We start from the raw sequence: 25,101 nt of genomic DNA, 5'->3' as shown, positions 1-25,101 counted from the left end.
ATCTCTAACAGAAGCTTAATTTAATAAAAACATAAAACTGGGCCTTGGATACATCTACCTGCAAATTAATCAAATTTTGAATCTCCTCCAAATGCCAGGCTGGATCTGGAAAGCTGAAACAGCTACTTTGCACCGAAAGGTAGCAATACAGCCCAGGGAACAGCAACAGATTTGATATCAGGGAGCCACTCCAGCACACAGACATCAGTTTCAGAATTTCTGCAGCATTTGATGCGAATCAAGATCTGCTCTACTTGAATCATTTTCTATTGAAATTGTTGTTTTGCACTGTTTTTTTACATGATAACTGACTTGAAAATTTCAGAGATTAAGCCAAGTCATTCCTACCACTAGCAGCTGTCACACTTGCACCCTCAAGTCTTCTGTCTGTGGTTCTTAAGTCCCAAACATGACTCCATGTCATGTGAGAAGTGTGTCCTCATACACACTCGACATTTTAGGAGTGGGATGTAAAGCTCTATGCAGGTTCAAGACGTATGGCGAGCCCCTAGCTGGACCAAATCCAAGTCCCTCAAGGAGTCCCACTCTGACTCATCTTCGTTCAGCAACACTCAAGAAGGCAGTTTTCAAAGACACATCCTCCTGGAATCAAAACAAGAAGCACCACAGGAAAAACTCTTCAGCTTCGCAATGTCTCTCCCACTCGAGTGACACTGTGAAGCTGTGATTCCAGTTTGTAGAACTTTATCCCAACTATGACCTCTATGTCCTAGGGTTCAGTTTTGGGGGAGAATCACTGGCCCCATCTCGATTGCAGCCCCTATAGCTCATCCCACACAAATTACTGCTTTTGACCACACTAGGCTGGCCCTCTTTTACTCCAACCTGTCTACCTCTGGTGCCCCTCTGTGAGCCCTAAAAAGGTGTTTTTGAAGAAGTGCGTTTCAGCTAGCAGCTCTGTCCCTTGTCGTCCCATTCAACCGCCTGTTGATGCCATTCTGGCACCAGCCAAACCTCTTTCTCTGCTAAAAGCCTTGCAGTTGCCCTGACACCATCACCAGTGCAGTCTCTGACTGCTACATCACAATACATTATCCACCCACAACCCAGCTTCCTTCCCTCTTACTCGTTGATTCTATGTTGGTCCCTAATTAAGTAAATCACTCTGATGCCTTCTGGCTAGGTTAGAGCTACAGAAATGTCATGTACATACACAATTGACTGGTACCAAATTTAGATCTATTGGAGATTTGTGACAAACCTTATGAAGACTAAGGGCCGCATTACAAGTTGGCAGTCAACAGACTACCACACTCGCAGAGGAGGTCATGTCCGCCACCAGTTTGGCGGTTCGACCTCCAAATTAAGAGTTTGACGGTCAGAGCACCAAACGACTGCCAACTCTGCTGGGAACAATGTCCCCAACGGACTGACAGTGGTGCAGGTCATAATCAGCCAGAGCTGATTACAACCTAGTTCTCTGCAAGCCTTTTCATGGCAGTTTCACTGGCATGAAAAAGCTGGTGGAGAACACATGCAGGGGTTCCCCCTACCCTGCACCATCGTAGTGCAGTGCACATTACGAGGGTGCTGGTGCCCCCTGCGGGCACAGCATTGCTGCCTGCTTGATTATGAGTCAGCGACAATGCTGTTGCCACTTTCCAAGCTGGGCTGACGGGCCGAAACCCTAGCTACCGGCCGTCAGCCCAGCGGAAAAGTTGTAATTGGGCCAGCTTGGAGGTTGCCAGGAAGGCGCAAACTTCCCAGTCAGAAGTTCAGCAGACAGGTCTTCTCATCTGTCGAACTCGTAATGAGGCCCTAAGTCCCTCTTAGTCAGATCTCAATGTAGAGCACAACATTTGGTGGAAGAGTATGCAAACAGTCTCTTGCCAGGTACGCATTATGGCAGGTTGTATGGGGCGTTCAGATATCCAGCATCATTCGTCCGGACGATGACTGTAGTGAGTCTAGCAAGATGGCCACTCTTTATCCCCATATGGGCACAAATAGTGTCCATTTTATATTGTACAGTTATTTAAAACCTTTACCAACAGACACAGTAGCTCAGTTTATTCAACGTACAGGATTAACAACACCACATCATAAAAAATAGCAGTGCTGAATTAGCCATTATTTTAAAAAAAATTACAGCTACTAGGTGCACAGGGCCTGGACCCATTGTGGAGCTGGCACTTCCATAAACGGGACAGGAGAAAGGACAGGTTACACAGGTGACTTGCTCCTGATAACTCTGAGTTGGCTAAGTACTGCAATTTAAAAGGTACAAATATTAAAACCAAAGGAAAATGGCATTCAGCACCAAATATAAGATAAGCATTAAAAAAATGTGTGTGTAATACAAAGTGCAATGTGCAATTTAGGCCATAGGGAACCAGACAGAAAACAAATGCTATAGTCACTAAGGAACAAAGTGCAAGATGTGCCAAGGCCTAAGTGAGCCTAGCACGTTGACACTGACTGGTCAATACATGCAAGCATGCACAATGCACAGTTATTACCATAGAAGAACCGTCAGTAAGCTCCATATATGAAAACAGAGGTACAATGTGCAGGGTAAAATGGAGGCATAAGTGGGCCTAGCACATTGATAACATGTAGTACTGACTGGTCGATACACACAAGTATGTGCAATGCGCAGTTATAACCGTAGAAGAACCGTCAATAAGCACATCTATGAAAAAAGAGGTACAATGTGCAAGGTAAGTTGGAGGCGTAAATAGATCCAGCCCATTTGCAGCCTACTTTTACAAACTGTTTGTTTAAAAGCAGTATACAGAAGGCAGATTTGCCCATTAAAGACGGAGGTACGGTGTGCAGGGTAAATTAGAAATATAAATAGACCCAACCCATCTGCAACATAGTACTACAACCTAATTGTTTAGAAGCAGTATACAGCACACAAAATGACAGTTCAGGACCAAACAGTAAGTATCTTCTGTTTAAGTGTATGGTGCAGAGTATGCCAAAGGGATGGGTGAACCCGGCCCATTTACTACATACAGGGCAAATAGCAATGGATTTCCTCATTGGAGAGCTGCATAAAGAACATGGCAAATAAGGAATGCACAGTATAAAACATATATAATGCCACATTAGCAGTGTGCTATCACAGGGCTGGACGAGGTGGCTTTTATCTAGTTTAATCGCAACCATCAGAGAAACTAACATTTAGAAGAGTGTTAATGGGATCTAGGCTTGCAATTACTGCCTGGTGGCACGTGCGGAATCCAAAACAAATAAATTCGAGGCATAGAAAGTCTTCTTTGCTGCAACTCTGCAGGGCAGATACATAGGATGTGGATTAGTGTTTATTTTTCTTTGCCGCAAAGACGGCATCTTAAGTCATGAGATTTTAAACACTGTTGTGCTGGAGGATAAGCATGCAGATTCCACTCGCCCTGCCTTAATGCTACGAGCCTAGCTTTAATCCACACAGGATAAATGCTGGTGATGTAGTTCTGCTGCTTACTGGAGATGTAGGAGTTGATAAAGGGCCATGCATGAGAGCGCTTGTTTAAAACTGCCTGATCCTCCAGTTTTGACTATTTTTTTTTTTACTGTAAATGATGTTGACTTCTTGAAAGCCTGATGCAGCAGATGTTTACTCCAAGCCTTGTCTAGATAATGGTTATATGACGCTGTTAGGCCGGCGCACTCTAGTTCACACCAAATTTGGTGCAGATCTAAGCCTTCTGGCAGAAGTTCAGAAAACAACTCCCTCTTGCCCAGGACTGTTTTAGGATGTTATTCTCAAGTCTCACTTACACTGGTGATGTTCTCTTTGGTAGTCGAAGGGCGACTTTGTATATTTCGGAGATCAGTTTGTTAGCTGTCCTAGCCTCCTTGCGTAAGGTAATTCCACTTCCTTAGGTTAGAGCTGGGATGACACTTACCTTCATCACCTGAAGAAGAGGGGCGAGGCTTAGACCTTGTAGTTTCAGGGTGACAGCTGAAAGAGCAAACATTAAGCTAGAGCCTTTGTTGTTCATAGACAACCCACTCCCCTCGTACCCCTGCCCTCCCCCTCCTCAGCGCCTTGAGACCCTCACGGGTGAGTAGTGTGCTTTACAAATTTCTGATTGATTGATAGAGTGTAAGTGGGATGTATATGAGGCTTTGCTGTCAAAGAGAATGTACAGATATTTGTACGTACTGCTACGGCAGAGACATACGCCGTTAAGTTGCCACCTGTTATGCCTGGTTGTTTTTGGTCCAAATGTAACTAGTTTTTGCTTGGTTGATTTCCAACCCATTCTTGACAGTAAAGACATGAAGAGTGGAGAGTAGCCGCTGCAGGATGGTCTGGCTAAGGAGCACGAGATAATCAGCCTATAACAAGTGGGCCATGGGGTAACCTCCCAGTTTAGGCGGGTGAAAAGTTACTTCATCAAGGAGCTTTGACATGTCAGATATGTGTACATTGAAAAGCAAGGGAACAAGCATGCAGCCTTGCTTCAATCCTGATTTTGTAGGAATCTTCCTTGAAATGCTAGAGCTGTCTCCTAATCTGATACATATCCAGGTGTCTATACAGCTATTGAATTGCTCTCAGCAGTGCTCCAGGCACGTCCCAGTCCCGCAGTTTACACCACAGGGGACCTATCCCTATGCTGTCAAAAGCGGTTTTGAAGTCCACGAAGCAGGAGTGAGGCACCTGTTTATTGCCGATTGTTTCATCGCACATGAAGGCCAATGCCATCAGATTTGAGGTGGTACCATATTTACATTTAAAGCAGCATTGATTCCTTGGGATGATCTGAAGATCCTCTGCCCAGGCTCGGAGATCGTCAAGTAACAAGCTTGCATAGGGCTTAGCGTCATTGTCAATTAGGGCAATGAGAAGATAATGGTGGGAGTCAGATGTCATGCCCTCTTTAAAAATAGGCTGAATAATGGACCCTCTCCAAGAATCTGAGAAATTATTGGTAGCAAAGCAACAATGAAACAGGGGAGTTAGTACCTTAGCCCAAATTTCTGGGTCCGTTGTAAAGAAAGCAGTTGGGAGCACATTGGGGTCAGGGGTCCCATCTTTCCGCAGCCTTGTCAACAGCGTTTCTCTGTTTGACTAAGTATATAAGGGATGGTTGAGGAGCTGGCTTTGAGCAGGTCCATTGCTGACATTTTTGTAGCCTCCAGAGTAGCAGGGATTGTCGGACAGTAGGCAGGTTCGATGAGCAGGCAGTCGGCAGTCGGCAAAATGAGCCAACAGAAATGAAAGCCAAGCAGATTCTATGATATTTGAATTGGAGCCCCTCCTGTCGCCGATGGCACTTGATTAATCAATGACCAGAATCTTTTTGGGTTCTTTTCCTCGCTTGCGAACAACGTCAGGACCATAAGACATAATTTTTCTCCTTTTTTACAAGCCAGATTGCTCTGCTAAAAAGGCACCTTGCTTTGGTTAGATTGAGTTTTGCAATTAGTGAAAATGGCTGCTTTACAAGTGTTCACATTTTGCAGTTAACTTCACGTTTCAAGGCTTTCAAAGATTCCATCATTTTAAATTTGTAAGACGGAGGATCGCACAACTTAGCGCATGGCGGACAAATAGCTTGAAAATCCTGGATAATATGGCCAGTAAAAGATGTTCACTAATTATCAGGAGAGTTACTTTAGGCTATGGAGAACTTATATTGGACTTTTATCCATGACATAGCATCGCCGCTAATTTTTTTGCTGTTTGAGATTTTCGGTCCACACCCCGGTGCTGGTGAAGGAAGCAACTGCCCGTTTGGATGAAAAGATGGAAAAAACAATCTGCTGCAGTCTGTGATCGCTGTCAAAACTGGACCCAAAGAAAAAATATTGATATGTTTGAAAAGTCAGACTGTGCATATGATGTAGTCAATAAAAGAGATAAACTTTCCAGCAGCCCTAGTCCGGCCAGTGGGTGTATCAACGCCAAGGCACCCATTTGGGAGCCTTAGACCTAAAATATCGGACTTTGTAAAAAAACAAAAAACTCCGCTAACTTGCTCTGACGATCTGCCACTGGTAAGTTTTGCGCTGGGAGGACAAACTATATCCGGACAGTCACCCTTGCGTCCTATTAATCCCCAAACAGATTTGTATTAAAGTCGCTGGACAGCAGGATATTTGCTAATGGTAATTTTAACTTGGGCTCTGTAAGAATTGATACTAGGATCCTAAATTTCTCCTTCTATCCAAACTTAGAGAGATTAATATATACATTGACAATCGGAAGCAAACATTTCCAATAGGCATGCAGTATACTGAGATGGATTGCTCAGGCCCATGTTACTTTCAGGGCAATCTCCTCCGCCAAGTGATGCAATTTAGTAGAAATGTAAACTGATAGACCCCCCCCCCAATTGGGTGGCCATGTCTATGGGTTTAAGTGCCTGGTTTCTGAAATTCGACATAACCAGTTAAAGGAACAGGTGTTTAAGCCCATGTTTCTTGTAACATAAGAAAATCAAAGTCCCGCCAGTGTGTTGCGACACCTGCATCCTCTAATTTTTGCGCGAAGCCATGTATGTTCCATGAGCATAGACTGAGACTTGCCCTGCCTGAACAGTCTGTGGCATAACTTAGTGGTGACTACTTATCCCTTCAGAATTGCAGTGGCTTGGATAACTCTCCTAAAACAGATGTGGAGATGTTCATTGGGATCTAACAAAGCTCCCTCATTCACGGCTATCCTATCAAGGTAGTTGAATTGGAATGGTTGGTAGAGGGGTGCAAAGCTAACCTAAAAGAAATCCTGCAGATAACATCCTCTGCCATGTAGTCACTGCTTCCATTTAATGAATAGTTGAGGTATTCAATATTGATTATTTGCAGCACAAAAAAGGCTTCTGTGCTTGCTGTAAGCCCTCAGGTTGCCGGCCACCATTGACCAGCTCCTGGAGACCTGAGGTTTGACAGTTCACCACTCTATGAATCGTCTTTCTGGAGTGTTCTCAAAAAAGAACCCTGCACCTTTTCCCTTCACACCTACAGAGTCAAAGAAAATTAAGGTAATGGGGTACTTTGCCCTTTGTTCCATGAACATGACTTGCCTTCCCGTCTGTTACTCCCATGCTCTGTGGAAAATTGTGCAAAATGTAGCCATCTGCTGCCATCCTAGATATGTTCCACAAGCTTTTCAGATCATGTGCAGATAAATCGTATGGCTATGCCTTTGATGGAGCTTCCCTCCTTGGCAAGAAGGCGTAATCAGAGTTGAGCACTTTATACAAGATTGGGCCAAGAAGCGGTCCTTGAGGATGGCATACCAGGATCACCATTTTCACAAAGAGTACCGGGAGCTCAGGTATGGGATGTGCATTTTTTGGTACCAGCCATCACAGAATAAGGAGCTTTCTCTCAGCTACAGGGGGGCACAGGGGCTTCAATGGTTGTCAAATGAAGAGTTAACAATACTCTAGCCCCCACGACCTGTCAGCAAAACTGCTTCAACTCGTCTTTAGGGAGCACATCTGGCCTGTAGTGGGGAGGATGCCCTTTCATTTACCATGCTGGCTGTCCATCACCATGAACTGTTAGGTCCTCCAGATTGTCAAACAAGGATTATGCCAGGACTTGCCTCCTCCCATTGTCCCTCTGACCCATGCCACCTGTGACGATAATGCCTATATTCTGCAGCACAAGACTCTCGCTCTATTGAGGAAAGAGTCTGTAAGATGATTGGTTCCACGGACAGAGATTGGGCAGAGATGGTACTTTCTAGGCCAGACAGTGGCCTCCACAACATTCTGGACATTTACATTCTAAACACCTTCCTTCACAAGGAGAAGTGCAGGATTTCTTCACTTCAACAGGATCTTTTGCCAATGGAAGCAAAAGACTAGAAGCTGTTACTAGACATGCAGAACATGTATTTTTATACACTGATCCTGCAGTTGTCCAGAAGGTGCCTTTTTTTGTATGGGCTACAACAATTATCAATTTGTGGTCCTTCCATTGTGGCTAATACCAGCCCATCAAGTCCTCACTAAGGAAATGCTGATAAAAAATGTGTCACAGACAGTCATGAATATTTAAATAAAGCCACCCTGGCATGGCAGGGGTTTGACAAGCAGAAGCTGCTGTGCTCCCCTTCAACCTTGAGGGAACAAAAGCAGTAGAAACACTACAAATAATGTCTGCATCCTTTCTGTGGTTACCCATCAAACTGACACTCTTATATTATCGGTTGCCATCTTCTTAGACACAGCTACGTTTTTCGAGACTGATGAACAACCATACTTGCATATGTAGTGATCAAAATAATTGGTATGGGTAGAGCCATGTCACTGTGGATAAAACTGCTCTATACAGACCCCAAACACAGAATGAAAATCATCAGCTTTCTCCGTCAAACTGATCAATAGAAGTAAACATCAACTCTGTCATCAATTCTGTATGCCCTGGTGATGGCGCCCCGGCACGCATACTTTAAAGGTTTGCACCTTTTGCTTGGGATTAAATGTGAGGCTTGTAGAGTATTATCGATGGATGTTGATGACGTTCTGCTACTGGTTAAAGACATAAAATGCAACCCGAGTCACATATTTAGAGATTAAATACTTTAGTTGGGTGGATAAGGCTGCAGATACATTGTTTCTAGTCAGGCATTTCCCCCCCTTGCCCCCTAAACCCTCCCACCCCACCCACAAAAAACACATCCTGCCACCCATCCTACAATTTCCAATAAAGTGGAAACAGAACCAGTACACTACTTGGTAATCCAATGCCACAGGGACATGGACATTTTCTTTAGGGAAAAATATGCCAGGTGCATCATAACTATAAATTCTCTTATAGAGAAATAGATCAGACTGCCATTGCCAGTGACGGCCAGGATGGCACTAATGAAAATACTGGTGCTGACAAACTGGTGTATTTTACCAGAATGTCCCAATCCGGCTCTTTAGGGCCTTTTTTGTTTTTTAGATCAGTTTAGATCTACGATTGCCAGACTAACATGGGAAGGTCGACAGAGTAGAATAGCATGATTTAACATGCAGCTTCCCTATCGGCAGGGGTGGGAAAGAGAGGGACAAAGGAAAATACCCTGTTTCATATGGATTATTCCATTGGTTTGCCAACTTTCTACCTGCCTACTCATAACACCGAAGAAATGGAGAATGCACTACCTGGACACTCACAGGTCCTCAGATTCTTCACTGGTTGGAAACACAAGTAACAGACTGGGGAACAGTTTTCTCTTGTCTAAGTTGATGCCAAGAAAGTTAAGGCAACTCAGAAGCGAACCACTTCATGCTAGAAAGTGTTCAACATGTGCTATGCTAAGAATGAATTAAGTGAGGTTATCAGGACCCATTTCAATATACCAAAGGCCACTTCTTCTATATTTAGCAAGGGTGTCCCTGTTGTAGGTATATGTCAGGCAGCAATGTGGGCTTTAGGGAACAGGAATTTTGTTTCAAATCTGAAGTCGACAGAGATCCCAATTTTGGCAGATCTGTGCTGCAGGGTTTCTGGTTTTTCTCCTCAGACGCACCATGTTGGGGGTAGCCCTTTTCTATTGATTCAAGAGGTGAATGATCTAACTTTTTAAGTGTTCGTAAGAGGAACAAGTTACTTACCTTCAGTAACTATTTTTCTGGTACATGCTCTATCAACCTGCAGATACCTCAATGACCTCCCCCCCTACTTCCCTATTCTGAGGAATGGTCATGCAACGTTTAATAAGGTCTCCAATTAGTTCTGTTAATCTCTTCTGTCTCCCAACAACCAGCTTTGAGGGCCTGGAAATAAGGACGGGGGATGAAATCAGGACTCCAAGCTAGCCCTTTATATTGTGTCATGATGTAATATGTGGAGTGGTTCCCTTAGCAAAGTCAGGGACAAGACACAACCTACTGGCATAGGAGAGCTATTTTAACTTTCCAGTTCTGGCACCTGGAGGGGACTCAAGAAGGGAGAAATCTGCAGGTAGATAGAGTATCTACCAGTTTGTTACCAAAGGTAAAAAATAAATTTAAAAAACATGTTCTTTTATGCTCGGTTATAGAGATTGATAGGTATTGAGAAATAACAGTTATAAATCTAACAATCTAACACTTTAAAAATATAACAGTACAACTTATATTTTGCAACACTGTCTGCTGTACACTGCTTAGTGTAATGATAATTCTGGATTAAAGAAAAATCATAGTCACCTCTAAATTACTGGATTTCTCCTGCATTTGTTTTTCCAATTCTCCTGTTGTAACTCGAAGCTTTGCATCTAATTCATTAGATTTTATTTCCTCAGATTCCTAGCAAGAAATAAATAAGTTTTTACCTTGATAAATATTTTGTAACACAAATGCAATTGTTAATTTACATATTTAAGCAAAGGATCAATACAAATTGTAATTATTTAAAAACAAACTATAAAATGTTTGCATGAACATTTTTCACACAATTAAAAACAAAACGTAACTGAATATTATTACTGTACTAATATCTTTTGAACACCTAAATTATTAGAGCAAGCCAATGATGAAAATAGACGGAGTTGCCTCTGATGTTTAATAATCTAAGTACTTTTGAAAGCCTTGTGAACAGACTTCAACTCGTATGCTATGGTTGTATCCATAACAGAATAAGATAAACGTGCTAGATAATTAAATCATTCCAATAATCCAATACACAGCAATGAATAATTTTGCTAATTAAAAACATTCTTCAAGTACAATTCAATTATTTATTTAGCAACACAACATAAGCCTTACAATGTCTACCATTAAAATTGAAGTGTCTCTTCAGAACTGTAAATTGTTACAGATCTCTGCATCATCTTCCTCATGCTTAACACAAGCTAATTTATTCTTGCAAACTGAACAGCTTTCCATGACATTTGTTGTTTATCACTGCTCACAATGAATCACATAGCTTTGATGGAAGATCTAATCCCAGTTTCAATGAGCCTTTGTGTAAGCCATCACTTTCCTCCTCCGAAAGACAATGGGCAGATACTCTAGATATTTTTTCCTACACAACTGGCATGATTGTAAGCAAAACCACAACATTCCCCAAACAAATCCTAAATTCTTGTAATGGAAAGACCAGAAATCTCAGATAAATAATTTAACTTTCGGTTTCTTTAGCATAGGGGACAATCAACAGGCATTGGGAGTATTAACCAATGATGCAATCATTGACTTTTCTAGTTGAGATTGTCCTGACGTCCACCTCAAAAGATTTGGGCATTGTAATTGTTTTAAGCAAAGATTAGAACAGATGTAAGAAATCCCATGTATCCACACTATCTCCATTTCCAAATATGATTCAGTCTGTTTGCTAAATGATTTGTTACTATGACAAAAACTCATGGATGCACACATCATCATCTAAATTTCAACACCACTTCATTCATGTCATACAGTGTAATATTAAAAATAATATTTTGAATCGTGTCATTCACATCACCATTTATTTTTTACTTCAAGACTGAAAAAATATAGAATTAACTTTAGGAATCTTTAAATCTGTGAGGCAACGAAAAGCACATAGGTGTGGTTTGGTAAACAGCTTAATTGACAAATATGAAGTCTCCAGGACACAAACATGCAGGAAGTAAGGTATAAGACACTTCGATTTGCCAACACTTTGCTCCCCAGGCGTATTTTTGAATAGGCTTCTGGTAATATGTATAACCTGTTCCAGGTATGATTCAAGGAATTCTGGAGAATAAATGTCTGAGTCTAAAAACCTTTTTTAATCGCTCAGAATCCTAAAAATTATAGTAAGCTGACGGGTTGGATATGCTATAAACACTGAAATAGGTAAAACATTTTTTAAATGCCCTAGGACTGTTAACTGAAGGATTTAGTACTGTTCCTACTACTACATATTTCAAACTTCACAGACGACTTAGAAATGAAGAGAGGGCCAAAATGATAAAAATCAACTAACTCTTGATAGTGGACGGTATCCATATTAGTATTTTCAATGTCCAATGACGAATAGGAATTAAGATAATCTTGCAATTGCTTTACTGCGTAAATGTACAATTAATTTGCTTAAGGACCAGGTGTGACAATGTCATCATATTACATGCTAAAACATATGACTTTTGAATTATTTCTGTAGGACCCAAAATTTATATGGAATTCGTTCCCAAAGAACGCCATCAGTCAATGGTTAAGCAGTGATATGAATAGCATGATAATCTATTCATTTTATGTGAGGAAAGTAAAATGTTACTTACACTGTAAGCATCTGTTTGTGGCACGTAGTGCTGTTGATAACATGCTGCGCATACTCTTGCCACCTTGTGTTGAGCTCAGAGCTGTGCAACTTGTTTTTCTTTAAAGAAGACTTCAAGCCATGAGGTATAGTGACTCTACCTATTACTGGTAATGCTATGAGTATCAGCTCCATTGTTGGATTGTTTTTATTGCGCATCGGGTGAGGGTGAAAATTGAGCTTAGAAGCACAAAAGAAAATGAACATGTAAAATAATGAAACATGAAAGGAATCTGCAACAACCTGGGGCGTCCAGGAAGGAGGGTGGCCTTGTGAATCTACAGCACTATATGCCATGAACAGATGCTTACATAATAAGTAAAATTTTCTGCTCAGGGCATGTGTTGCTGTGCATGCACATGTTAAGCATAGACTGTACAGCAGTTCTTGCCGATGTGGTGGCTAGCTGGAGGGTGCTGCAGGAGACTGGAAAAGTGTACAAAGTACAGCCTGGCCAGCGTTAGCTTGTTGGTGTGCAAGGACATCACAATTTGGTGCTTGGTGAAAGGTCTGGAGTGGACCAGGTATCTGCCTTGCAGACATCAGCTATAGGATATTACATAACAAATCCATAGTTGTAGGTGGAGTGAGGTTTGGGAGGGACACGCAGAGTTCTCTTGGCTTGTATGTAACAGGTCTGTACACATCTGACCAACCAGTGGGCTTTTTTGGTTTGGAGAGAACACAGCCCTTGTGTGGTTTTAAAAAAAGGAACAAAGAGCTGCTGTGTTTTACGGAAGGGTTTTGTCCTGTTCATGTAATACATGAAGGCCTTTTGACATCTAGTGTGTGAAGAGCCTTCTCTGCCACTGAAACGGATGTCGAAAGAACACTGGGAGTTTGATAGTTTAATTGAGGTGGAAGAATTTGGGGTCTGTCGTAAGCATTACCCTATGTTTGTCAACATGGAAGAAAGGTCCCTTCAGGTTCAGAATCAAAACTTGCTCACACGCCTCAAAGGAGGAGATGGCCACTAAGAAGACCAACTTCCAGGAAAAGAACTGCAGAGGGCATGAGTGAAGTGGTTTGAAAGGTAGGTCCATAAGTCTGGGATTCCACACAGGGCAATTGGCACCCTCGATAGATTGACCCTTTTATGGTCCTCCATGAAGGCCTTACTGATTTGAACTCTGAAGAGTCAAGTGTGTTTCATATTCTGAAGTCAAGTTGCAACTGCAGCTAAATGAAGTCTGATGGAAGTATAAGTGAATCCGGACTTCTGCAAGTGAAGCAGATAACAGACAATGTCTTGGACTGTTGGCTGCCTTGAGAGGGTTGATGTGCTTGGGAAGAGAGTAGTGCACAAACCTCTTCCATTTGGCTGCACAGCAGTCTCGTGTTGTAGGCCTACATGCCTCTTTAAGGATGGTCATGCACTCAGGAAGTGGGTTGAGGTAGACAAATTCTAGGACCTCAGGAGCCAAATCGCAGGAAGGAGCTGCCTGGGGTTTGGGTGCCTGACTGTGCTCTGCATTAGAAGTTCTGGCCAGTTGGGCAGCTTCTCATGAAGCTCTAGATACAGGTCGAGGAAAGTGGTGAACCAGGGCTGTCTGGCCCATGAGGCAGCCACCAGGATGAGTGAGGGATGTTTGCAAAATCTTCTGAACCATGAATGAAAGAAGCAGGAGGGGGGGAAAGCGTAGGAAAACATCCCTGGCCAGTTCATCCACAGTGCATTGCCCATGGGCAGCGGGTGTGGGTTCTGGGAGGCGAAATTTGGGCATTTTGCATTTTCTCAGTGGCAAAAAGGTCTATGTCTGGAAATCCACAACAATGAAAGTGCAGGAGTAGGACTTCCAGGAGGAGATCCCACTCATGGGCGTGCTGTATCCTGCTGAATAGGTCTTCAAAGTTGTTGTCCACCCCTGGTATGTATTGCACTAGTAGATGGACTCTGCGATTGAGTGCCCACCTCCAAATGCCTTGTGCTAACGAGAACAACTGTGGTGAATGTGTCCCACCCTGCTTCTGTAGCTTGAATATTGGAGTCATGTTATCCATGCAAATGAGAACTACTTAGTTTTGAATGTGACTAATTAATTCTTTGAGTGCCAGCTGAAAGGCCAGCAGCTCCGGTATTTACTGAGGAGATCCTGTTGATGGGGTGCCCACATACCCTGAACAGTGAACTACTTTATATGTGCACCCACCCCTTTGTGATGCTCACCTGCAGAAATGGGCCGAGAAAGGGTTGGCCCTGTAACAAACTGTTGCTGTTCCACCACTGCAGAGAGCGATGGGAGCATCCCCAGGTCAACACTAAATCTGCTAAGTGCACGCTGAGACTATTGTGTAGCTAGGGACTCTTCCAACTGGTGCATGTGTAATCTGGCATAGGGGACTATGGCAATACAGGAGGCCATCGAGGAGGGGAGGACACATAACCATCCTGACTGTTATTTGGTAATCCGGCTGAAAAAAAAAAAGAGGCGCAACGTTTGGAAGGTTGGATGTGTGCAGGGCTAGGATAGGCTTTCCCGGTGACAGCGTTAAGTACTGCCTTTAAGAAGGGCTGGGTTTGAAGGGGCTGGAACAAAGATTGACCCACCCTGAAGGTGAACCTTAGACTGTGTCATAGGTCTATGGTGGTATGGGCGTGAGCCAAGCACTGCGGTTCACTTATGTTTATCAGCCAATTGTCCAAGTATGGGAACACATGGATGTCGGTCTTTTGGAGATGAGCAGCTACTACAGCAGGAAACTCTGAACACAATGTGGGCCTTGGTGACCCTGAAGGGCAGGCCTCTGAACTGAAACTACTAGCGACTTACCTCAAACCGGAGGTACCGGCGATATGCAGGGTGGATTGGGATGTGGAAAGAGGTGTCATTCAGGTCGAGAGCGGTCATGAACTCGCTCTGCACTAGTAAAATGTTGAAATCTTGAAGATTCTCCATGTGGAGGTGCTCTGAAAGTATTTAGTTGTTAAGGGGCCTGAGGTCAAGTATGAGCCAGAGAGACTCAACTTTCTTTGGGATGAGAAAGTAGAGGGAGTGCACTGCCTTACTGCGCTGGTATGGTGGCACAGGCTCTCTGGCACCCTTTCGCATGTATGCCTCTACTTCTTCTTTGAGGAGATACTAGCGTTCTAGAGAGAGTGTGTGTTTGTGTGGTGGAATCTTTGGTGGAGTAGTAGTGAGCTCCAAGTGATGTGATGTATGTTCTCAGATACTCCTTGTATTGTGGGTACTAAGTGCAAATGTCTAAGGTATCTGGGGCACATCACCTTGCAGAATTTGGATAAAAGGAGAATATGGATAAAAGGAGAGTAATATACAGGTCCATATCTCTCAGAAGGCTTCTGCTTTATACTCCACTAAAAGCATTCATTTTTCCATTACTATTCATTGCCAGAGTTTATAAGTGAGTTAGGATGGCCTGGCATACGATCAGATCTGCAAAATGAAAGAACAGCCTGATGTGCCATGCCCAGCGCCAAGGCAATCGGCCAACCCCTTATGGATTTTAATGGCAATGTTAGTTGATTAGGCAATCCCAGAAGTATGCAGGTTGGGAATCGTGGAAATTGAGTATCAAAGGTTTTGCCAATATCGTTTAAAAACCTCTCCCAGTAATGGGTCAGTTTTGGTCACTTGCACAGCAAGTGAAGCAATATTCTGGTTCCACCTCAATCCAATCTACACTCCTTGCTTCATTCTGGGCACCATTTCTGCATACAGGCCATGGTTAGGGACCAGGGCTGCTGTAGATGTATTGTGTACTATATGTCATGACAACAACAAAATGTCTTAGCTATCCATATCTCTGAGTTTTTGCTCTAATTCAGTGTCCCATTGTTTCTGACCTGTGGATTTCTGTTTTGGGAGGAAGGGGGAAAGCTATGTTAAAAGAATATACCTCAGTAATTAAGAGTTTGTCTTTATCCTTCAAGAGAATACAATCCTCGAATGTCATGAGGGGTCCACATGAATGCATCTTGATGGAGGGCTGCAAACCCCAATGCTTGATCTGAAAATATTGCATTTAGCCCATCTCCAGCAACACATATTCAGATTTCAGCCTGTGGAAGTTGATAATTCCTTCTGTATCAGACTGCCAAATTTCTTGCATCCTGTGCTTTGCCAGTTGGAGGCCTGGGGTTGAAATCTGGGTTAACAATGACTGGTGTCATGGGTGAGGGGATGATGTTAAAACCCCTCCCCCTGCTCTCAGCTACTCTATCCCAGACCACCATAAAAAAGGAGTTGAGTCCCAAGGACCTGTGTTTGCGTGGCAGCCAAAGGACGTTTGCGTGGAAGCCAAAGGACCTTCCAGCTATGTATGTTTGCAACAACCTTATCTATAAAACAACAGTGCTTTTCTGATTCTGCCTGGCCTATTTAACCATATATCGGCAACTGAGCTGGTTGATAGTATTGTGTAACATTAGGAACCCTAAGGCCTCCCTTGGCTAATGTTCTGTGAATCAGTTTATAATACCTTTGCAGACTCTTCCCACCCCACACAAATGTATTAAGCTCTATTTGTAGTGTCTTTAAAGTGTTTGGGGGTAGGATCTGTAGCGGAAGAGTGTGGGAGAGAAATAGTATTTTGGGAAGGATGTATATTTTTAGGGCAGTGATTTGTCCTAGCTAGGAAAGGTGATAATGTTGCTAGTGAGACAGATCTTGTTTCACTTTTCAAAGAAGAAGGGAATAGTTAATGGCTGCATTTCTGGAGCAGTCGTCGCAATTTGTCGGCCTACATAAGGGAAGCAGGTCTCCGCCCAGGTGATCGAAAATGGGTGTGGAGATTTTGTTGGAGCTGCAGCTCGGGATATCGCCAGTGGCAAAGATGATCGGCATGCAACTGCTTTTGGGGGCTTCCACCAGACCCTCTATTCATAAGATGATAGATGGAATGCTTGACTTAATCTCAGCCACTTGCCATCACTTGAGGAGCAGGGTCAAGGCTAAGTTGCATATGACTGAGTCCACACTGAGGTGCATGGTGGGTGAAAAGCAATGGATTGGGAAGCAGTCCTGAGCAATGGCAAGTGGCTGAGATTAATTCAAGCATTCCGTCCGCCAATTTGTTTGTTTATGCCCTTAGTATGACTAGTATGCTTAGACATGGCTCCCGTGCTCAATGTGACACTGGCATCAAGCTACAACTGGCTGATGAGCCAATAATAAGGACAAAACCGGTTTTAGCTTGCGTGTGTTTCAGTTCGGTAGCCCTGGCTCTGCAGTTTTGGCAGGACTGTTCCTATGAGGATCACGGTCAAGGATGATTTGCATATGGCTGGGTCCAAACGAAAGTGGCATGGTGAGTGACAAACTACGGGCTGGAATGCAACCCCAAACGGTCGCCAGTGGCTGAGATTAATTAGAACATTGGAATGCTGGGGGCTCCATTGAAAACAATGGAGTGCTGCGGGCTTTTACTGGCCGGTAAAAGCCCACAGCGCCAACATTCCAATGTTCGCTTTGTTCACAGCAACAGCTGTGAACAAAGCCTCACGGAGCCCGAGGGGATCTTAATCTTTTTTTTAATAGAACATTCTGCCCTGAGTGGCAGAATGTTCTAATAGCCTTAGAACCCGCCGTAGCGGGCTCTACCGGCTATTAAAGTCCCTCTCCCTCAGCCCGCTACGGCGGGTTCTAAGGCTATATTATACAGGTCCACAGGGAAACTCCACATCGGACGCCCTGTTCCCTATCGCCTCTATGACAGCATCCATCGGGCACTCTCATGCCTGTGTAGTTGTGCACACAGAGTCCTGACTGAATTGGAGCAGAGCTTCCCCAAATGCTTCTCAGTCTCTGCCCGCGCTTAGGTGTAATCGCTCTTAGCAGGTTTCTATGGTCAGGCGCTATAGCTGATATAACTACAGTGTTGGCAGAATCGCTAGCATTCAAGCTCCGGGGACACATCGCTTTCCTGATCGCATCACCTGGTCTCTTTGTTCCCCAGGAGCCGTGGCTGCCATTTTGATCCGGTGTGGCCCTGGAAGAGACTTGCTCGTTGGCTCCTGAGGCAGCAGCCCCGGGATACTGCGTTTGTGCCTTGACAAGGTGTTTGGTTGATCCCCCAAGCGGTCCCAATTATGCTATCAGAAGAGCAGAGCAATGCGAGGCAAGTTTAACACGGTCACCTTCTTGGTCACACACCTATAGTAATGTTTCTAAATAGTTAATTAAAAGGATATTGCACAGAGATCCTATTTGTCCAGGAGGCAAAACGTCGGCATTTTGATTTTAGAGCTGTGGAAAATAGATCCCTACCTGGAAAACCGCATGCCAAGAAAATATCTTTCAAGGCTGTTTATAAACCATTCATTATTTTCTTTGAAAATCTGCTGAGAAAAACTGTGGTTGTTGCAAGGTGGACTGCTTTTATTTCTGGCCAGCAACCACGCCAGATTTCTGAGAGTCTAATTCTCAGGGGCCACAGAGTAGCGTCACGTTGTTCAAGTATTTGCGGTGGTACTGCTCATGTGCAATAAAAATCCAAGCTACTGTCAAATAACCAGAATGCCTCTGGAGCTATGTGGGCTGCTGAGGTGGAATGAAGTTTTTTTCCCAGTCCACTGACCCTAAAAAACAGCTGTCCCATGTGAGCACCTCATCCAAGTAAAGTGGCCCCTGTTACAGCTGTCTGGTTAGGAAGATCTTGCTAAAGTAGAACTTCTTGTATCAGCTGCTTTTTTTGCACCCCACAGACTGTCTTGCTGACTGTGACAAATGGAGCATTGCTTCTCAGTTGCTTTCCAAAGTCCATTGCTCCTCCAAACATTGCTGTATAGGTCTCATGTGAAGTATTGCGTTTTACAGTGACAAAACATTTTTCCCACTTGGCAAGTGCATGGACACCAGTCAGCTGCTCCAACCGTCCTCCAATGATTGTTTATGAATGTGGAGGCTTGGATGCAGTATCCTAGAACAGCAGTCAGGTGTACCATCATCCTACGGCAACACAAACATTGGGTCAAGGAGAATGGAGTACCTAACATGTGCCCAGTACTCTGGATGGAGCGGGGTTCGGCAGCAGTTTACACACTTCCCCAAATCATTTGTAAGGTCTATGAGCCTTCAAGTGGCATGGGGAAGGTTTCCTGGATTGTCAGGCTGTTAAGTAGGTCAATAAGCCCTTTGGTCTGGGACAAATCAGGGATGAGGCGAGTCATATTTTTAACCCGCAGTTGTTATTTTTATGACCAGAGAAGGACAGGGGCTGGAATGTCTGACCATTTGTGGGCCCCTAGAGCACTGCCGGGACTTCAACTTTATTTAAAAGCTGTTCTTTGAAAATGAGCTCCAGGTGACACACTAGGTTAGATGCAACAATTTTCTTGATTTCAATGAAAATCACACAACGGACAAACACTACACCACTTTATGGACCACACTAAGTCAAAGAAAATATTTACAACCTCTGGAGATCTACATATTAAAGATTAGCTGCTATTTCTTCTACGTGAACAGCATACATGTATTTATTCAGCGAAGAGATATTTTGGTCAGCATTTATCAGAAACAACTGTACGACAATCAAGACTTTTCTTAGTATATCCATCCAAGTAACACAACGATTCTTGGCCGATAAATCGAAGTCATGATTGCCTGTAAAATTTAAATAAAACGATGCCTTTGTTTTATTGTATAACATGCAAAAAATTATTTTTCATAAAGTAGTTTTAGCATTATAAAATGTTATTAAAATTTTAGTTACAAAAGCACATGGAATCAGCTGTACGTTTTTCAATAACAAAACGTGATTATATGCTGCCATCATGTGGTGAAACTGAGCTCCCCGAACTAGAGTTTTCTTTGTGAGAAATAAATTAAAGGCAGTGTCAGGTGACGTTGCAACTCTGAAAAGTGTACATGTTCAATTACTTTGACCAGCACTGCAATTTATCAGTTACGATTATATTTGTTAACATTTCTTGTCACAAAAGGAACGATATATTTTCATTGCAAATGCAATATTAACTTATTCTCTTATCACTCAAGTGATAAATCTTGATCAACAAGTGTATCAACAACCAATAAAAGCACGACCCTTTACAGCAAATTTTCAACAATCAAATAGGGCCCATGTTTTAAAGTCATTTTTCTTAAAGTCGACAGTGTTTCCATCGCAAAAAATAGTGGGGTCATCATAAGGACTCAGTCCCTGTCCTGATGGTGATTCCACCATTTTTTGGGATCGAAACGCTGTCGACTTTAAGAACAAGGACTTTAAAACCACGGATCCGATATGATTGTTGAGAATTTGCTGTGAAGTCGCCGTTGAATTTCAGTCTACCACGGCACACCTGGATACTTGCAGACTAGAGTGCAATTAAACGCTCTACCAAACCAAGTCCACCCACACCCTTGTTGTAGCGTGTTTCGCACCTGCCAATGTACACTGATGTCTCATCAGGAGTATTAACCGCGATGAACGTAGAATTACAATACTAATGTCACTCGCACTTAGGTCCATGGTCTGCCATTCTGCACCTATTGCGAAGGGTTGGGGGGGGTCAGCGTCTGATGCTGCCGTCCATAAGGCGATGACTCGGCCAACTAATAGCTGCGAGCATAGCAGCCGGGTTTATCAGATGCGCATCCGTCAACGTCCCATGGAAACATCTCTCTCCAGCTACTTCTTATCGATTCCCACAGAAGCATAGGTACACGACTGCAGCAACATAAGGCGTGCATTCCAATACTGAGCTTGCATGACACCGAAACACTTCAAAGAGGCCACATGTAATTAAACACTCTTCCAAAGCAAGCACACCCCCATGGTGTAGCGTGTTACCCATCCATCAATGCAAACTGATGCCTTATGTTCATGTTCCTCAATATGAGGATCCTGAATAACAAGTTACTTACCACCAGTAACCATTTATCTGGTAGAGACAGTCTAGTTGCAGATTCCTTACCTTAAAATTTACCCCAGGCGTCAGACTGGATCTGGAGATTTTTCTTTGCGCCCTTGTGCGCTGTCAGGGGGCGTTGGTCGACTCGTGTGCATCGTTGGCATAGTAGTCTCTGTGATGGCGTTGTGGTCACATATAGTGCGCTGAGATCAATTTCTTTTCACAACTTTCTACACCAGTAGCGCTGAGCCATGAAGAACACTGAGAATGGTGCACCAGAACTAGGGCCCTGAAAGGGAATATCTGTCCCTAGAAATCAGTTCGCAGTGATTGGAGGATGGGCGAGTCGGTAAGGAATCTGCAACTATAATATGTATCTACCAGATAAATCATTACCAAAGGTAAGTAACTTGTTCATCTGTTAGAGACTTCTAGTTGCAGATTCCTTACCTTGGAATAGATACCCAAGCAATACCATCTTCAGCGGTAGGCTGCAAACTAAGATCATACTAGAAAGTCTTGCAGGAACGAACAACCAAAGTAGTGGTCTCTGAGGACCTGATTGTCCAGGCAGTAATGTCTTGAAAACGTGAGGGAGGGATGCCCACGGTGCTGCCTGGCAGATGTCCAGGACAAGAACTCCATGGGCTAACGCTGTGGTGGCAGCAGTTGCTCTGGTGGAGTGAGCACGCAAGCTCTCAGGTGGTTGCTTCTTTGCCAGAGCGTAGCATATTTTTATACAGAGCACTACCCAGAGCGAGATGGTTTGCTTCTGCACTGCCCATCCTTTCTTCGCACCCACATATCCCACAAAGAGTTGATCTTCCACTCAGAAATCTGCAATACGATGGAGGTAGAACGTTAACAGTCTTTTTGGATCGAGACAGTGGAGTCTATCTTCTTCATAAGAGAGATTGGGGTGGGGGGGGGGGGGGGGGAGTAGGCAAAGTGATGAATTGGCTTACATGAAAAAGCGTAACAACCTTAGGAAGGAAGGAGGCTCTGGTACAAAGCACCACTTTGTCAGGATGGACAGTTAGAAATGATGGCTTCGACGAAAGAGCTTGAACCTCATACACTTTGCAAGTAGAGGTGATGGCATTCAGGAAATACGTTTTTAGAGTGAGGAGTTGCAAAGCACAATTATGAAGTGGCTTAAAGGGGGCACACATAAGGTAGGTAAGAACCAGGTTCAAATTCCACTGGCGCATTATGAATGGGTTAGGTGGGTACAAATGGGTGAACCCCTTAAGGAACCTCCCCAGAATGGGGGACTTTAATACAGAAGGCTGATCTGGCAATCTGAGAAAGGCCGAGATACAGATAAGTAGACTTTAAGGGTGCCCAAAGCAGAGCCCTGCTGGGCAAGAGAGGGGATGAACAGTAGAACCTCAGAGAGAGGGGCAGAAAGGGGATCAATAGATTTGTTGGTACACCATGCCACAAATTTGTGCCAATGACAGGCGTATACCGTTTTGGTGAAGGGATGCCTGGCTGCCAAGATAACACCACAGACTTTGGGCAGAGGTCAAAAGCTGTCAACTGTGGCCGCTCAATCTCCACGCAAGAAGGCGGAGACTGGACAGTTTTGGTGGAGACCGTTCCCCCACCCCCCTGCTGTGACAGAAGAACCTCCCAAAGGGGCACTCTGACTGGAGGATCCGTACACATGCTCAAGAGCTCGGGATACCAAACTCTTCGTGCCCAGTCCAGAGCTACAAGGATTACTTAGGCCCGGTCGTTCTTGATCTTCTTCAGAACTCTGGGCAGAAGTGGTATAGGCTGGAAGGCATAAAGGAGGCCCGAGTTCCACTTGAGACAAAAAGCATTGCCAAGCGAGTGCCACCATGGAAACTCCAACGTGCAAAACGGCACACATCATGCGTACTCAGCGGAGGTGAACAGATCTAACCAAGGCTCTCCAAATTACTGAAAGAGACCTTGCGCCATCTCTGGATGGAGATACCATTTGTGATCGACCATGCATCGATGGCTGAGTTCATCTGCGCTGGCGTTCAGAGAGCCCACCATATGTTGAACCATCAGGGTTATGCCCTGGTGTTCCAACCATGTCCAGAGGCGCAGAGCGTCTTGACAAAGAGTCCACAAACCTACTCCGCCCTGCTTGTTGCAGTACCACATGGTGGTGGTGTGTTCTGAACACCTGCACTGCTTTTCCTCTGAAAGAGGGAAGGAATGATTTCAATGCAAGTCTGATCGCTCGGAGCTCCAGTAGATTGATGTGGAGTCCGGACTCAGCCGGAGACCAGATGCCTCTGATCTCCACCTCTCCCAGGTGGCCGTCCCATCCTAGGTGCGACGCATCTGTCACTACAGTGACATCTGGATGGGAGAGGGATCTGCTGCTGACTCAATCCTGATTCGAAAGCCACCACTACAGATCTTGCACGGTTCCCTCCGAGATCTGGACCATGTTGGGAAGATTACCCTGATGCTGTGCCCACTGGAACTTCAGGTCCCACTGCAGCACCCGCATATGCCATTTGGCATGTGTCACTAGCAGGATGCAGGAGGCCATAAGGACCAGCACCCTCAGAATCATTCTCATTGAAATCCAGGATAGATGCTGAAACATCGGTATCACAGCCTGAATATCCTGGACTCGCTTTTCGGTAGGATAAGCCCGAAACTGCAATGTGTCCAGAACAGCTCAGATGAAAGGGAGCGTTTGAGAGGGAGTCAGGTGTGAGTTCGGAACATTTATAGTGAACCCCAGCGAATGCAAAAGGGTTCGCCGTAGTCTGAAGGTGGGAGATGACAGTCTGGGGCGTGTTCGCCTTCAACAGCCAGTTGTCGAGGTAGGGAAAGACTGAAACCCCTAACCTGTGCAGATGAGCTGCAACCACTGCCATCACTTTCGTGAACACCCGAGGAGTACTGGTAAGGGCGAAGGCGAGCACGGTAAATTGAAAGTGCTTGTGACCCACCAGGAATCACAGTAATGTCTGTGGGCAGGGAGGATGGGTATGTGGAAGTAGGTGTCCTGCACGTCCAATGCTACCATCCAGTCTCCAGGGTCCAAGGCAGACAGGACCGGAGCCAAGGTGAGAATTTTCAACTTCTTCTTGAAGAAGAGGTTGAGGGCCCGGAGGTCTAGGCTTGGGCGAAGGCCCTTGTCCTTCTTGGGCACCAAAAAGTAGCAGGAATAACAACCACAACCTAGTTTTGGCGCAGGGACCCTCTCTATGGCTCCTTTGGCCAAGAGAGCCACAACTTCCTCATGGAGAAGTGCCAAATGATCCTCCGCTAAGCAGACGTAAGGTGGTGGCATGGGCAGAGGTGTAGTCTTGAAGGGGAGGAAGTAGCCCCTTCAGACTATTTGCAAAACCCACCTGTCTGTTGTGATTGATTCACAGTGGGACATGTCTTGGCAGATCCTGCCACGAACTGCTCCGGTATGTTGCGACTGACTAAGAGGGTTTGGAGGCTGCAGTGGGGGTGGACTGGGCAGACCACTGGCTCCCCAACCCACGAGCCCTTGGGATTCCGCATCCACGGCCACGCAGTGGCTAAGCAGCATGCGTGGCTCTGTGGTTGGTAGGAAAAGGACGCATGAGGGAGCCCCTTCCGTGGCCACGAAAGGGGCAAAAAGCAGACTGTGCTGGGCGAGGGACTGCTGTGAGGCCAAGGGACACCGCTGTAGTCGGGGACTCCTTAAAACGCTTGAGCACAGAGTCTGCTTTGATTCCAAAGAGACGGGTGCCATCGCAGGGCATGTCCATGAGAGACTGATGGACATCCCCCGAAAAGCCAGACGTCCTCAAACAGGTGTGGTGCCTTAAGACCACAGTCGACGCTACCGATTTACCCAATGAGTCTGTCAGGTCTAGCCCACAACGGATCGTGAACTTGGCTGCAACCCCCCCATCAGCAGTGGCTTGGGAGATGATGGCCCAGGCCTGCTCCATGACCTGCGGCAACACCTGCGTGACAGTACACCATAAGGAACGGGTGTAGCAGCCCAAGAGGCATGCAGTGCTCACGGATCGCAATGCCAGACTGGAGAAAAAAAACATCTTCTTTCCAAGTTGATCTAGTCTTTTTGACCCCCTATTGGTTGCAGGTGGGAATGCGTCAGA

At 44.6% G+C, this 25,101-nt stretch overlaps 1 protein-coding gene across 6 annotated transcripts in view; it reads right to left on the bottom strand.

Moving 5' to 3' along the window:
- The window catches only part of CCDC186 (coiled-coil domain containing 186), a 608,776-nt gene that overhangs the window by 351,005 nt on the left and 232,670 nt on the right, over nucleotides 1-25,101 (bottom strand). For all 6 annotated transcript variants that reach the window (XM_069239313.1, XM_069239317.1, XM_069239318.1 and 3 more), the window contains exon 8: nucleotides 10,113-10,211. In XM_069239313.1, the coding sequence (XP_069095414.1) occupies nucleotides 10,113-10,211 (99 nt within the window). The remainder of the gene's footprint in view (nucleotides 1-10,112; nucleotides 10,212-25,101) is intronic.

The sequence above is a fragment of the Pleurodeles waltl genome, chromosome 6 (assembly GCF_031143425.1).
Source record: "Pleurodeles waltl isolate 20211129_DDA chromosome 6, aPleWal1.hap1.20221129, whole genome shotgun sequence".
NCBI classification, from domain to species: domain Eukaryota; kingdom Metazoa; phylum Chordata; class Amphibia; order Caudata; family Salamandridae; genus Pleurodeles; species Pleurodeles waltl.
Note: the sequence above shows the minus strand (reverse complement) of the source record. Positions and strands in the feature narration are given on the sequence as shown.